Source organism: Epinephelus fuscoguttatus, linkage group LG5, assembly GCF_011397635.1.
Source record: "Epinephelus fuscoguttatus linkage group LG5, E.fuscoguttatus.final_Chr_v1".
In the NCBI taxonomy this organism is placed as follows: Eukaryota; Metazoa; Chordata; class Actinopteri; order Perciformes; family Serranidae; genus Epinephelus; species Epinephelus fuscoguttatus.
Window position 1 is genome coordinate 34,107,838 of NC_064756.1, and position 14,025 is coordinate 34,121,862.

At 40.0% G+C, this 14,025-nt stretch overlaps 1 protein-coding gene across 1 annotated transcript; it reads right to left on the reverse strand.

Annotated features, from left to right (window-relative positions):
- Positions 1–4,978: 4,978 nt before the first annotated feature.
- treh (trehalase (brush-border membrane glycoprotein)) lies at positions 4,979–13,932 on the reverse strand. Its single transcript, XM_049575836.1, has 15 exons — positions 13,797–13,932; positions 13,049–13,149; positions 12,808–12,955; positions 12,631–12,718; positions 12,163–12,263; positions 11,906–11,998; positions 11,603–11,719; positions 11,213–11,335; positions 11,062–11,111; positions 10,224–10,424; positions 9,902–10,119; positions 8,060–8,171; positions 7,243–7,355; positions 7,097–7,150; positions 4,979–6,745 (listed from the first exon to the last, which is right to left on the reverse strand). Exons 1-15 carry the CDS (start codon positions 13,874–13,876, stop codon positions 6,608–6,610), a joined length of 1,737 nt encoding a protein of 578 aa, XP_049431793.1. The 5' UTR covers positions 13,877–13,932; the 3' UTR covers positions 4,979–6,607.
- Positions 13,933–14,025: the final 93 nt, after the last annotated feature.

Consider the following 14,025-nt stretch of genomic DNA (forward strand, 5'->3'; position numbering starts at 1 on the left):
TAAATATTATAGTGTTTCCCTTGGAAGTTCTCCAATCCGGCGCTCCTTATGTACACTGTCAAACACGTGCTCTCGTGCCATTTCTCTCTCTCCCTGTCTTACCCTCACTCCTTATCTATCCATCTATCCCTCCCATCTCATCTGCTGCACCATCTGTGCAGCTGTAATAAGCAGGACTCCTCATGTGCTCTCTTTCACTCCCTTGCTTTCTCTTCCCTCCTGGTTCTGGCTCATCCCCCCTCTCCAGGCATGGCCTCCCCTGCATGGCTGTTTGACTGACTTGTTTGCGTCCCACGATGGAGCTACCATGCAGTCAGACTCCCTGTGTGCAGTAATGTCTCAGACACTTTTTCTCACACACACTACGTCCTGCCATTACGCAGCAAGCCCAGCCAGTTAACAAAACAGTGCTTTCATCTTTTGCTGAAGGCAAGCTGCAAGCTTAAATGTGATAACTTTCCTCGTGCTCTCTCTGTGGCATGTACACAATGCGTGATCACTCTCAATTACTCCAACAAAACAAAAACTCCCTCTTCCAGTGAAGAGTGTACAGCCCAAGATCTAACAATCCAAGTCCTCACCAACAGCACACTATTGATGTGAGCCAGTCATCATACTGACATCCCACTCAGCTGGGTAATGGAAAAATCAGTGTGAAATATTGCGCGTGATTCTCTTGGCTTATGGTTCAAACAACAGAACCATCTTCGAAGACAAACTCACAGAATGTGGTTCGTTTTTTCTTTAACCATGTAAAGTGTTGAGTAAAAGCCTTCAGGCAGCAGGCAAGGACACTGTGCCACACTGCAAATGGTGATAGGCTTTTGTGGTGTCCATATTGATTGTATGCCCACCAGAACGAAATGGCATGACTGGCAAAACAAGGTGCATCATCCAATACAACAAAGAGCTCTATCGCCTCACAGTGGCACATTTGGGCAACAGCCCTTTTTTTTCACAAGTTTTGGACAGGAGGAGAGACATCACGTAGTAAAACTGTGTGGTCATTCCTCTGAGAGGAGATGTCTGGAAGATTTCAATAACAATTGTCTGACTGAAACACTTAAAACACAAACATGAGAGCAATAAGGGTTTGTTGGGCCTTTCCATTACTTAATCAAGAATTGTTATATCTCTGTATACAGTCTTCATCAGTTTAATTCCCTTATTTTAATTTATATTCACTTCATTTTCAAACAAAGTGGGATTTAAAAGTAAAGCAGGCCCTGAAAACTTATTTTCTCAATCAGCCTCTCACTCTGAGCGATGTGATTCAACATGAACATGCTATTTTCTGCCAAAGTTAGAAAAGCTTGGTTGATTTCACACAAGAGATCTCTTTATTTGTGTTTTTGTCTGAGCTTTTCTCACTGAGCGCGACGCAGTTATAAAAAGGTGATGTTACTTCTGTGCACAAATCAGAGTTTAGTTACATTTGAATCAAAATGCGATGACAGATGTAGAGCTGTTTGCTTGTGCTGCCAGCAATGTCAAATCTGATCAAAGCGCATCCACACAATCCTGAAGAAGCAGATTAGCTGAATTTCTGAGTGTTAAACTGATAATAACTGAGGATATTATTTCTGAACTTTAATTGTTGCATATTTAGCCATGAATAGTTTATGTGAGAGGAATACTCAAGAAACAAAAAGTTTTCAAAGTCTTTAAGCCATTATAATTCCATTTACAGACCATTTTGATTGAATATTTAGACAAGACCACAGCGAGCCCTTAACAGCATTATGTGAAACATATTAAAGGTTTATGGTTCTTCTTTGAATCAGACGTGTTGTGTGAGAGCTTTATTCAGCATTTATTCAAAACATAAAGGCATGAATATATCCACAGCTGCACTTCACCATATCATAGAGAAATATGTAAGAGCCACCTAGGACCTTCACAAAAGGATATAAAACTTGTAACTGCATAAGCAAGGTGAACTGCTTTTGATGCAGTTTTCTTTTTTGAGAGATTCCTCCCAGTCTGGAGTTCAAGGGTGCAGATCAGCTGAGACAATATTAAATTTTCTCTCGCTGATAGCTCTTCCTTCCATTAGATTGGATTTTAAAATCTTCTCTTAAGCAGAAGAAATTCTATAGGAATGATTCCTCAAGACTTATTGATTATAAAAAGCCTGATATCTCTGGACAGTGCCGAATCAATATTACTAAGCTATCTCATATCTATCCCTATAATGCCTCCAGTTAGCCAATCCTTCCAGTTTAGAGGTCAAGGAGTTGGCCTATTCTCCAAACAATTTGCCTGCTAAACCGGAGACAAACCAATTCTTTGCGGAGGCCACGGTCATAATTAGGGAAATAATTACACAGGAAGACTGGCATAATCCTTCAATGAGTTATCGATCAGAGCACATTGAATGGGAGTCAGTAGAACGATCTCTGGCTCTCTGATTCACCATCAGAGAACAGACAGGCAGGCAGTCCTGTACATCCCCATCGTGGGTCTTCACAGACGGTGGGGATGTGGGTGGGTGGGGTGGGGATTATACTGGCAGTGCAGAGCAGGGTTCCTGCAGCACCAAGCAGGACTCAGCGGCACCAGGAGGACTCAGTGGATAATGAGCAGTCTTTGTGATGTGTGCTGCAGGGGCTAGTGAAAGCTGAGCCAGGGAAGAGTAATGAAGCCCAGCCCTCCATCTAAAGCCACACAGACATTCTGGGATATGAATCCACCTCCATTGTCCTATGCATCTACTTTTTTCATAAGATTTTACACATTTCTGCACATAATCCTGCATCTTATTCTCGTTATGGAAATCAGGGAGTGTATTAGCCACAGTAGTATCTTTTTTTAACACATCTAAGACCAGAGGGTCATACAGTAAAGACCCGTAGAGATGCATGTAGAATTTGAAAGACACGAGAATAAATGAAATCTCAAATAAAAAAAAAAGACTCCTGTCTCTAGCCACGTTACTTCAAACATATCTCCTTGTCTGTAAACTGTACATTTCCCACAAAGAGTAATGAATCTAAAATGTGATGCCCTTTCAAAAGAAAAAGCAAGTTTGTATGTGAATGCTAGTTTGTATGCAGTGCCAGTTACTGGATGACTGATGAGGACAAGACACCCTGACCTTTACTTCCACAACAACATGTAATGCACTTGTCGCCGCTGCTTACAATTCATAGACCGCCCATGGAACGTGCCTCTCAGAATAACGTCCCCCGATTTGTGTAATTAAAAGGCACACACGCACGTGCACCCACAAACACATTGTAGTTTCACCTCATCGCCACTTAACTGCCGGACAACTTATTCCACACTTTACAGCTCCATCTCATTACCAGAACACAACACATTTCTACTAAAACGGCATGGTAATGTGCAAGTTATCAAAAGGTGCAGGTTCTACTTGAGTTACTGCTGTCAGCGAGGGCTGAAAACATAATGACTGCTGCCTACTGCTTAAACCTCTCTAAACACAGCATAATACACACGGCTGCTACTGTGTGGGTGTCACAGTTATGCATGGGGATTAAAAAAAAAAAAAAAAGATGATGATATGGCTTGTAGATGGAGACTCACAATAGCACATTACCAGAGTGTGATCTTTGGGGTTGCACGGACCACTGCACCTATTGGCCTTTTGCCCATTTAAAGTTGCACAGTCAATCCGTTGTGTGCACTCATGCTAAGGAGAGAGATGCAGTGAAATCCCTGCTTGGGCCTCATATCTTCACAGCCAAGAGGGATGCATTTTCTTCTTTAAGGAGCAAATTTCTCATTACTTTTTCCCCCACGACCATTTGAATATCTATATGGACTTAATTTCATGCTTGACCTGCATTTCACCATAGATGTAAGCAGAAATGCAAAAGAGAGAATGACTTGCTTGGAACAATCAGAAATGGCATAAAAATGTTGACTTGTCTTTGTTTCTTTTTAGATTAGCAGTATGTGTGTGTGTGTGTGAGTTACAGTCAAACATTTACTGTGCCTTCATAAATTTTTCAAGGTCCTTGACTTTTTTCACTCTGTGTTTTGTGAGCCTGAGTTCAAACTGAAGTGAGAACACAATTACCCGAAATGTCAAAGTAGACTATTTTAATGTCAAAGAGGTTTAACTGTATAACTACGGTGGCCTTTAAGTGCTAAACGCAACATTTCAGAAAACACATTTCCCAAAGTGGGGAAAAGTGCCCATCATTTTCATCATTCTTCAAGGGAAACTACTGTATTTTCAACCTGTTTTCCCATGTTTTTGGGTCTCAGTGACTTGTGGGGACAGTCATTTTTGAAATTGGCCCAGTACTGAGAGGAAGCGTTGCAACCATGAAACGGGCTGCATTGTAACCACTTGAGCAATTGTGCACCATCAAGTTACAGCCAATAAAAGTACTTTATTTTGCCACTGACAGGTTAAGATTGTTACTATTAGTGTCTTATGGAAGGGACTTTACAGAGAAATTAAATGTTTTCATTAACATTCACTGATCCGGTCAGTTTGTTCTCACTCAAGGAGAAGTCTGGTCTTTAAATCTTGCTTAATTTTTCACAGTCAAAATCTGCTAAATATTCAGCCATGACATGGAAAATCTTTAGATTACACTACAATTTCTGTACTCCAACATAACAAACTATTCTTTGCAATCCTCTCCAACTGCCACCAACGTTTACACTGTTGTATGCAACAAGTCATGTCTCACAACATTTTGGAACGAGATTTTTCCATGAGCGAGACTTTGTTACACACAATCACAAACAGATCGGATCAGGTGAAAGATAAAGAAAAATGTTTTATTTCTCTGTAAAGGTTCTTTCCATAAATTATGCACTAAAAATAAAAATCTGAGCCTGTCAGTGATAACAACAAGAACTTTTAGTGGATGTGCATTGATGGTGCGTTATTGCCCTGAGTGGTTACATTGCAGCCTGTTTTGTGGCTGGTGGCTGCATGGGCCTCTCTCAATACTGCACCTATATAAAAAATGTTGTCTGGGAAAACAGAGTCCAGGTTGAAAAATACTGAAGGATCATAAATACATAAAACCCAGTTTTGGATACTATTCATTGTCATCTTTTTTCTGCAATAGCATTTCAGTGTATTTACATTCAGTAAAAAGCAGTTTTCATTGTTGGTGGCAGAGTCTGTCATTCCCATCTTAGACTCGTATTACTTTCACATGCACCAGGGATTCACAGGCAAACAATGCATAGATGTTATCCAACGTAATTTTATGTCATTGATATGGGCCTCACTGTTTATTGTCCTCTCTATTTCCATCATGTCAGAGCTGCATCAGGTTAACAATAATGCAAACCAAACTTCCTACTGTTAAACATTGAAGTGGAATACAGGTGGCTTATATTGTGAAGCAGCCACAGGTAATGTATTCGTCACTGTGGTTAGCAGTGTTCTGTCTTTAAAGAAAGTGTCTTTAAAGATCCAGTGTGTAGGATTTAGGGGCATCCATTTACAGAAATGACATATAATATTCATAACTATGTTTTCGTTAGTTTATAATACTCCCCTGAAAATAAGCATTGTGTTTTTATTACCTTAGAATGAGCCGCTAATATATATGGAACAGGTCCTCTCTCCTGGAGTCTGCCATGTTTGCTCTGTGTTGTCTAATACACAAATAGGCATTGGTAGAGAGGTGCACAGGAATTTAAAATCAGCACAAAGTTTATTGAAAATGCAATGTCATGGTCATAGACCAAAGAAACTATTAGACAACAGCAATCACAAAAGACTAGAGTCAAAATCTATGTTTTAATAGGGCGACACACGGCCAAACAACTTGCACCCATCACGATTGGAAATATTTATATAATATAATATTATTATATTGGAGTTGTGCGTCCTCCTTCCTTCATGGTCATAGACCACCCATGCCCAATGAAGGTATGAGACCAAAACACTGCATTTCAAATAACCTTAGTGCTGACAGTTAGCAGGAATTCATCACTATATTGAACATGTGATTATCATACCAGCATTGCAACCTGGAATTCCTTGGTTGATTTGTAAAAAATGAATAAAGGTGTCTTGAGTAGACAGATGTAATAAAAACTGTATGTTTTAAACACCATTATTGTATTCATGTTGCATTTTATTTCTCACATGAGCTCGTTTACAGTCCAACTTCAGTATACGTGCAAATAGAAGGCCTCGGAGTGAATTAAGCTGCAGCATAGCAATAAACTTTATAATTGAATTAGGTGAATAACTGTTTGTAATGTCAGTTCAATATCTGGGACGAGTTAATGTTGTGATCCAAGCAGCAGCCAGCGCTAACAGCTTGAATTACTGGAGAGAGTCCATTTAAGTGCCTACATGATCTGCATCTTCTGATATCATCAGAGATCATTTACCTCTGAGGATACATACTAAAATATTCATCAAAGGAATTTTTAGTTTATGATAAATCACATCATGTTCCTTCTACAAAGAAGAGTGATCCTGATCATATACAATTTAGAAAGAAATCAGAACTTGTTAAAATATGCACAATTTAGTCTCATTTTAATGTCAATATCCGTTTGTTTGAAGTCAGCCAGTGGACGGGAGTGTTGTAGTGCAGTGAAACCAGAAAAAATAAAATCCAACCTCCAGTCAGGCTCTTTCGTCACCTCTGTTTCACTGGAGCATGATAGCGGCTGAGACGACTAGAGGCAGCAGGAGGCCAGAAGACACTCGCCCGCTTCCTGAGGTGAGAGTCGCCCCATACTGGTTCAGGAGCTGCAGGGCCACGCCATTGGTCCAGCCAAAACCCAGCTACAGAAAGGGCAACACAGCGGTGTATAAGAGATGTTTTCATTTTTATATAACACTTTAGTAAAGCAGCAAAACACAGTGACCTGAGAAAAACAAGTGATTAATTTGTGCTGATGGAAGCACATAAGAGTCAAGTCAAAGATAAAAGACAACAAGACCCAACAGGGTAGAAAATGATACAAAAAAAAGATGGATAAAGACAAAGAAGTGAGGAGGAGTGAGAGTATATGTGTAAATGCAAATGTGTTCAAGTTAAGAAGCAAAAGTGAGGTAGAAAGAATTGACAGGGCTCTGCGTGAAATCAGAAAGACTATAAGCACATTAGTTTTACACCATCAACACAAGAAGTACCTGAACTTCATATTCTCCTCCACCACCAGGTTTGCCATCGCCGTTCACATCATACTGTCAGGAGGAAGAAAATTACACATTCTGAGCCAGCTGTGTTATCACCGTGCAACACAAGCTCTGACACACTGAAACCTAAAGAGACTCACCTTTTCAAACATGGCATCATACTTCATGTATGCCAACCAATTTGTCCTGATCCAGCGCTGGGCCAAATCAAATGCTAATTGTTGAGCATCCTCTGAAGGCAGTTTTAATAAACCTGGAAACACATAAAGACTTAAATCACTAAACAAGCCTAAGAAAGTTTTTTTTAAACATACATGAGGCAGAGAAACATTCAGCAGGGCAGTGATCATACAGACCAGGCAACCAAGGACTTTGAAGGGTCACTTTCTTATCATTAATCACACTTGCTTTAGAACAAACTAAGGCAAAAATCCTTCTAAAAAAGCAAGAAGTGAAGGTTGGTACATTAAGGGCCTAGCAGAGCATCATCAGAGCAGATATCAAGTATCTGCAGATCTCTATGGGTGGTTGGATTTCAAGCAGAATATAAAATATAATGACTCTATGTAACCTAAAGCTATCCTGTGGAGTTTTGGACGACTGGTTGCACTTTGGAGATATATATATATTTTTTTTTTACAAGTGGGTCTCCATTTAGTTTGTACTGTGCACATGCACAAGGACACACATTTGCACACAGATACACACAATGCCTTGGTGAGTAACAATCAACAGATGTAAACACCCTCAAATAAACTTGAAGATCAGTTGTTTAACCTGCTTTGTTTCATTTTAAATCCACGTCCTGGAATACAAAGCAAGAGCAAAAAATAAAGCACCACGCTACAGCCACTATGCATTCTCACAAATTATTATGCAAAATCAACAGAGCAACATGTTGAACAGTTGGTGCATCATTGGTATGTGTTGATGGTAGATCAATTTATTACCACCTACCATCAATGAGTATGTGTTGTAAAGGAGGCCATGCGTTAGGATAGTCCCACTGCTGCCCAGACTCTCTCAGCGATGTTGGAACTCCATTGGGAAATTGGAGAGCACCACTCCCCTGTACACACAGGAAAACCAGTAACCTTAGAAGCATGCATGGATTAAAGTAGTGCAGTGTGTGTGCTCCATCTGCTGGAGCAAATGAGCACAGTTCATAAAGCTTGTGACATATAGGTGGGCTTCTGAGTAGAGGGAGGATTAATTGGTTGGAAATGGTGGTGGGGAAATAAATGAGCAACAGTCTCATCGTCCTCAACAACTGTCAAGAGGCACTTAGGCAAAACATTCAAAGTCTGCTTAAAATTACATTCAGTTAACCCTTTTTGTAATAAAAAATGTCAACATGTCATGGTCAAACAACGTGATGTTACTGGTATTTAAGAGTAAGGACCATACCAGCATCTAACCAGACAGAAGTGACATTTGCAGGTATGTTTACGTGTTTAATGTGCTGCAGCTGAGCAGCTAATTAGATCTATTGTAACTCACAGAGTGGAGCTGCAGTGGCCAACAGAAGAGGAGACAAGTCATACCAACCAGGAGAAATACAGGTTAAAGGGTTCTTTCACACAAATGGCATGAATACACACTTTAAGTTGTCACTGTATTAGGTACATAACAGATCTGCCATATTCAGAATTGTTTCTAATATTCTTCCCCCCCTATGTATGTAAATAAGGAGGACGAAAACACCTTACAATATAATGTAGTCCAGTACAGCACCTACCGTATCTGTGGCCTCAATATCAAAGGTCGAGTGTGTAGGATTTAGTGGCATCTATTGGCAGAAATGAATGAATTTTTGTAATGTTCATAACTATTTTTTCATAGCTATAATCTTTTTTTTCACCTTAGAATGAGGCATTTATATCAACATACAGAGCGATCTTCTTCCATGGAGTCCACCATGTTGTTCTACAGTAGCCCAGAATCAACAAACCAAACACTGGCTCTAGATAGAGCCATTCGCTGTTTTGCGTCAGCCACTGTAGTTCTCACAGGCTCGGCTCATGGGAGAAGGTTCAGTACTGCAGACTCTATACTAGATGCCACTAAATCCTACGCACTGGACCTTTAAGCATAACTTAAAACAAATACAGAAACATTATATACTTCGTAAAGGCAGAAATTGTGGCAGAGCTGTTGTATTTAATTGCAATGGATTATACATATCTTATCATATTATTAAAGTGGTCACTGAGGGCATTTTCTCATTTAACCCTAATGGCTTCTAGCCACACAGTTTTGGCTTTAGTTCAGTTCAGTTCAGTTCAAGCTGCTTTATTGGCATGACTGCATTCGAAGCTTTATTTGTCCAGGTTTTGGATGCTCCTTCAATACAACAGAGGTAAAGGGTAACTGAATCAGTGATTTGGCTGTTTGGGCTTTTTTATTGGAAGTACTACCAACTGCCGATCTGTTACTAAAACCTTAAAAAAAAAAACAACTAAAAAACAGTCCCTGATGACACTGTTGACAGTGTGCACTGTGGATTACAGGGAAACTCATCCTGTAAAAAAAGCTGCTGTTAAAAAAAAAATAAAAAAAAATCTTTGTTGGATTCACTAAAATTATACACACCTTTGCTGTATTGAAGTACCAGCAGCATTTTTTGAGACCAATATCTCAAAACCTACTCAAGAAAAACCAACATGCAGTATCTGCATAGCTGGATTCTATTAAAGGTGAATGGGGAAAATATGCATCTTTATTGATTTGGATTAAAAGTTATCCCTTCTTCCACATTTATGAATTGAAACCACAATAAAGGCAAGATTGTCCACCGACCTTCAGATACTGTACTGCCTTCTCTCCCATCTCAGGCTGAGAATAGCATTGTGCCCAAACAGGTGCCAGGTTGGAGAGGTAAAACTCAAAGTGTTTGGTGTGCGTCACTAGGTTGTAGTCAAACCAGGCACCCCTCTCAGCATCCCACAGTGCAGACTCTATCGCCTCCAGCCTGCGGGCTGTAGCCTGGTCATACAGTGCAGCTGAGTCACCATCACCTGTCAGGAAACAGCACATCACCGTTATGTAACACCAGTTAGGAGCTAAAAGCAGTGTGAAGACCAAAGTTAGTTCCAAGGTCAAAGGCTGCTCATGTAGTCACCCAGTATCCTGTGAAATGAAGCAAGAGTCTTCTCATTGAGGCACAGAAGAGCATTGAGGTCAGTAGGCAGGATCTGACTGGTACTGGTATCCCCCAGGGTGCCGTTGTTGTGGCCGTCACCGTTTATATACCAGCGGGATGAGAAGTCCCAGCCAGACTCTGCACCCGCTTTCAGATCCATCCACAGCTTCTCCTTACGGTCTGGGGGCAAGAAAAAAAAACAAAATGAATTCACTAGTAGAGCCACAACAGATCAGCATCTAAACTTTGTTATTTATTCATGTATGTGCCATCTGTCAACTGGATGTGGAAAAAGTAAAATATGCAGGCTCTGAACAACATTGCTGTTTCAGTTTTGCAACATTTCTCAAAAGCTTTAGAGACAAAAAAATTAAACGTCTCCCCCAAAGAGGAGGAAATAACTTGACTTTGACCTTGACTATTTGTTAATAAATATAAATATATTCTTGCATAAAATCTTCAGAAATCTGAGCAAACACACTTTGCTGGCAGAAAAATTCAACATTTTAGCAAACAACAACAGTGTTTTTCCCTAAAACAGCTTTTCTTGAAATTAATGCTCAGCTTATAAGCCACAATACGCAAAAATGGTTGTGCTTAACATATTAAATATACATCAAAACATGGAAATGATCTTTAAATCGAGGGGAATATTTCCCCTTTTCTGTCGAGGAGCACTGATAAACTACAGTACATCCATCCCACAGCATCAGCCTTTTTTTTTCTCTCTCATGGAATAAAATGACCAGAGCAGGGCTCATGAAGGGGGATTCATTCAACCACCAACAATACAGTATAAACACTATTAATCTGTTACCATTGGTGAGTCCTTCCGCTAGTTCCAGATCATCTGTGTAGGATTCAGGCCTTAAGAGAACAAAAGACATGGTGAGTGTAGCACAATCAACAATACCCACATCTTAAATTTGTTTTTATAATTCAATAGATTTCTTTCAAATGTAGCCTACCTGGGCAAGCCCACCTTTACATCATATCGGTTCAGCACATGCTCTGTCCCATTTAATTTCAAAGTCACAGAGCGGTTCTGCATCCAAAATTGGTACTCCTGCTCCAGTGCTGGCAAAGCTGCTCTAAACCATGAAAGTTTGTACAGACAGCAGAGAGCTATGTTTTAATTCAGACTACTTTTCACAGTCCTTAATATCATTACACACAAAAGTTTGGGTGTCACGTTCTAATTAAGTGCGTTAGGGGAAACAAAACACCGGAGGCGCAGACAGACACGAGCACTGAGGTTTTGATGTTAAATACGCCTTTTTTCTATTCTGGAAGAGACACGAGGCAGCTGAAGAATGATAATGCGTCTGGCAGGACATCAGCTCAGGCCTAAATATCACCTGAGGAACTCTTTATCCTTGGTTGCTTGATAGTAGCTCTCCACCATTAGAGTGAGGAATGGAGGCTGACTGCGCCTTTCATAGTAAATCCGCCCACCATTTGGAATGAAGCCATATCTGTAGGAGAGTGATTGAAAAAATCTTTTATTCCACAAATCCTGAATTCCCCCCTGAGAGCTCCATATCCAAGTGTACAACTTGGGTTGCTAAATGACTTATTATTCAAAATGAGCCTGCTGAACAACCTGCAGCGAGCTGGACTTTGCAAGTGCTATGAAAGATGAAATGTACTTTAAAGCTTACCTGTTGACAAGGTAGAGGAAGTTTTGAATCATCCCACGGGCTGTGGCTGTCATTTCTGACAGCAGGAGCCCATTGATGACCCAGTAGGAGTCCCTGTTAGGCACAGAACAGCTCACGTCACTGTCAGCATATGGCACCCAGGTGGGCTCTGAGCAGAGACCCCTGACTGAGCCTGGCTGTGATCTCTTCTCACTCTGACCTGGTGACACTTTACTCTCAGACAGACAGCTGAGAGACAGGCCTCATCGTTCACTCACCAGTAGTAGAGTTCCCTAAAGCGCCCTCCTGGCACAACAACAGGATGTGGGGTGTATATCTGCGAGTAGAGCTTTGGGTGATCTTTAACACCAGCGTGGATCTGAAGGAGAGATTATTTTTCATTTTAAAAGCTTTGGATTCACATGTACATGGATCCTTTAACCTCACCAGGGCTGCAGCTAACAATTACTTTCATTATTTATGAACCTGAATAATTTTTCAATGTGTCATTTGGTCCACAAATAATCAAAATAGTGAATAACATTTGCCTAAAGGTCAATCTGACATATTGAAAGCTTGTATTGTTCAATAAACAGAACAAAATCTGAAGATATATACATATATACTGTTATACAGTTTTGGCATTTTTACTTTAAATGACCTCAATATTTCCTCAGTTACTGAATAGTTGAAATAAAGCAAAATTAGGCAGATTTACTAAGCCACCAATCATTTAAGCTCATCACCTTTCTGCCCAGAAGCTTCCACAGATCGTGTATCTTTTCAGCCCAGCTGCGTAGTTCTTGGTCTGCTATTCCTCCCAGGAACTTTGGCCTGCATATAAAAATCAACTCATTCCAGCAAAGCACACTTAAAAAATACAGTTCCATCTGAGCAAGAGTCCTCTAATAACTGGTTCTCACTTTTCATGCCAGTCTGGTGGTGTCCATGACTCAAACTCAGTCCCTGGTTTCTCAAAGTAAGTATTGAGGAACTCCTGCAGTTTGGCAGGCGGTACAGTGGTGTTTGGCAAGTCATTTGAAAGATTGTAAAACGCAGACAAAACAACATCTACAGGAAAAGACACAGTGAGCAACAAAAGCAGTCACATAGTCGACAAAAGAAACCAAAAAAAAGAAGCTGATTTACTGATTTATGACTCACCAGGAGTTTCCCTCAGTTTCATGTCAACAAAGTACTTGTCATCGTCAAACAGTTTAGCTTCCTGTACCTGATGCAAGATGGGCCCAGTGCAGTATATTTCACTGAAATTGTTAGGAGTTGTGAATCATTAGACAGGAAAGACATTATGTGTATTACTACAATATACTGACCTCTTGTTACAGAGTCCTGCAAGTAAGTAATAAAACCATATCAATAATAAGCAAGTGAGGGCAAAGGTCTGCTAACAACTTAATATGTGCTTAAGGAGATAAACATGAAAAAAACACCGCCACATCCAGGAGTTCAGACGCAGCAGAAGGCTGATGTTATCCTACAAACATAATGCTGCAGATGAATAAATAGCTCTCGAATGCCAAAATAATTAACATGTTTGCCATTACAGTGCAAATTCTTTTTAAAGAAGTCCAGCACACAGTATGCAGGACATGTGATGGAAAAAGATGAGTCATTTGACAAAATGGAGGCATTCCAGTATTTTTGATTGTAAGCATTGCAGTAGTTTAAAATTGAACAGATCAATAGTTTTTGGTGGCAAATTCAAACCAAAGGGCAAAGTTTAAAGATTTAGGGTTTGCCATGGACAAATTCTGGATTAAACTTACCAGTTTTACAGCTATACATTAATCAGTTTTTCCTTTTATAATTAAGAGAAGTGCAGTAACAGGAGACTGGTTCATACAGTCTCCTATACAAACACCTTTTAAAGAAAAACAGTAATTTATCTTACCTGTCACATGACGGTGGAACACCGCTATTTACACAGGCAAAAAGAACCACTGACGAAATGCATAACACAAACACATGCATCTTAAGCAATGAACTAAGTGACAACAGGAAACAAGTAAGCCTGTGGTCTGAGAGCTTCCTCCAGGTTAAAGATTATATTAAGAAATTATGTCTGAACTGAAGAGCAGCAACATACTGACACCTAGCTTTAAAAGAGCGGGTTAACAGCA

Bases quoted from the DNA above. Each gene is read 5' to 3' on its own strand.
- treh (XM_049575836.1), bottom strand. From the start codon at position 13,876: ATGCATGTGTTTGTGTTATGCATTTCGTCAGTGGTTCTTTTTGCCTGT. The intron at 12,956-13,048 runs GTGAGTCATAAA...CTTTTCCTGTAG, and splicing joins GAAACTGAGGGAAACTCCTG to ATGTTGTTTTGTCTGCGTTT. The intron at 7,356-8,059 runs GTAGGTGGTAAT...ATGTGTTTCCAG, and splicing joins ACAACACATACTCATTGATG to GTTTATTAAAACTGCCTTCA.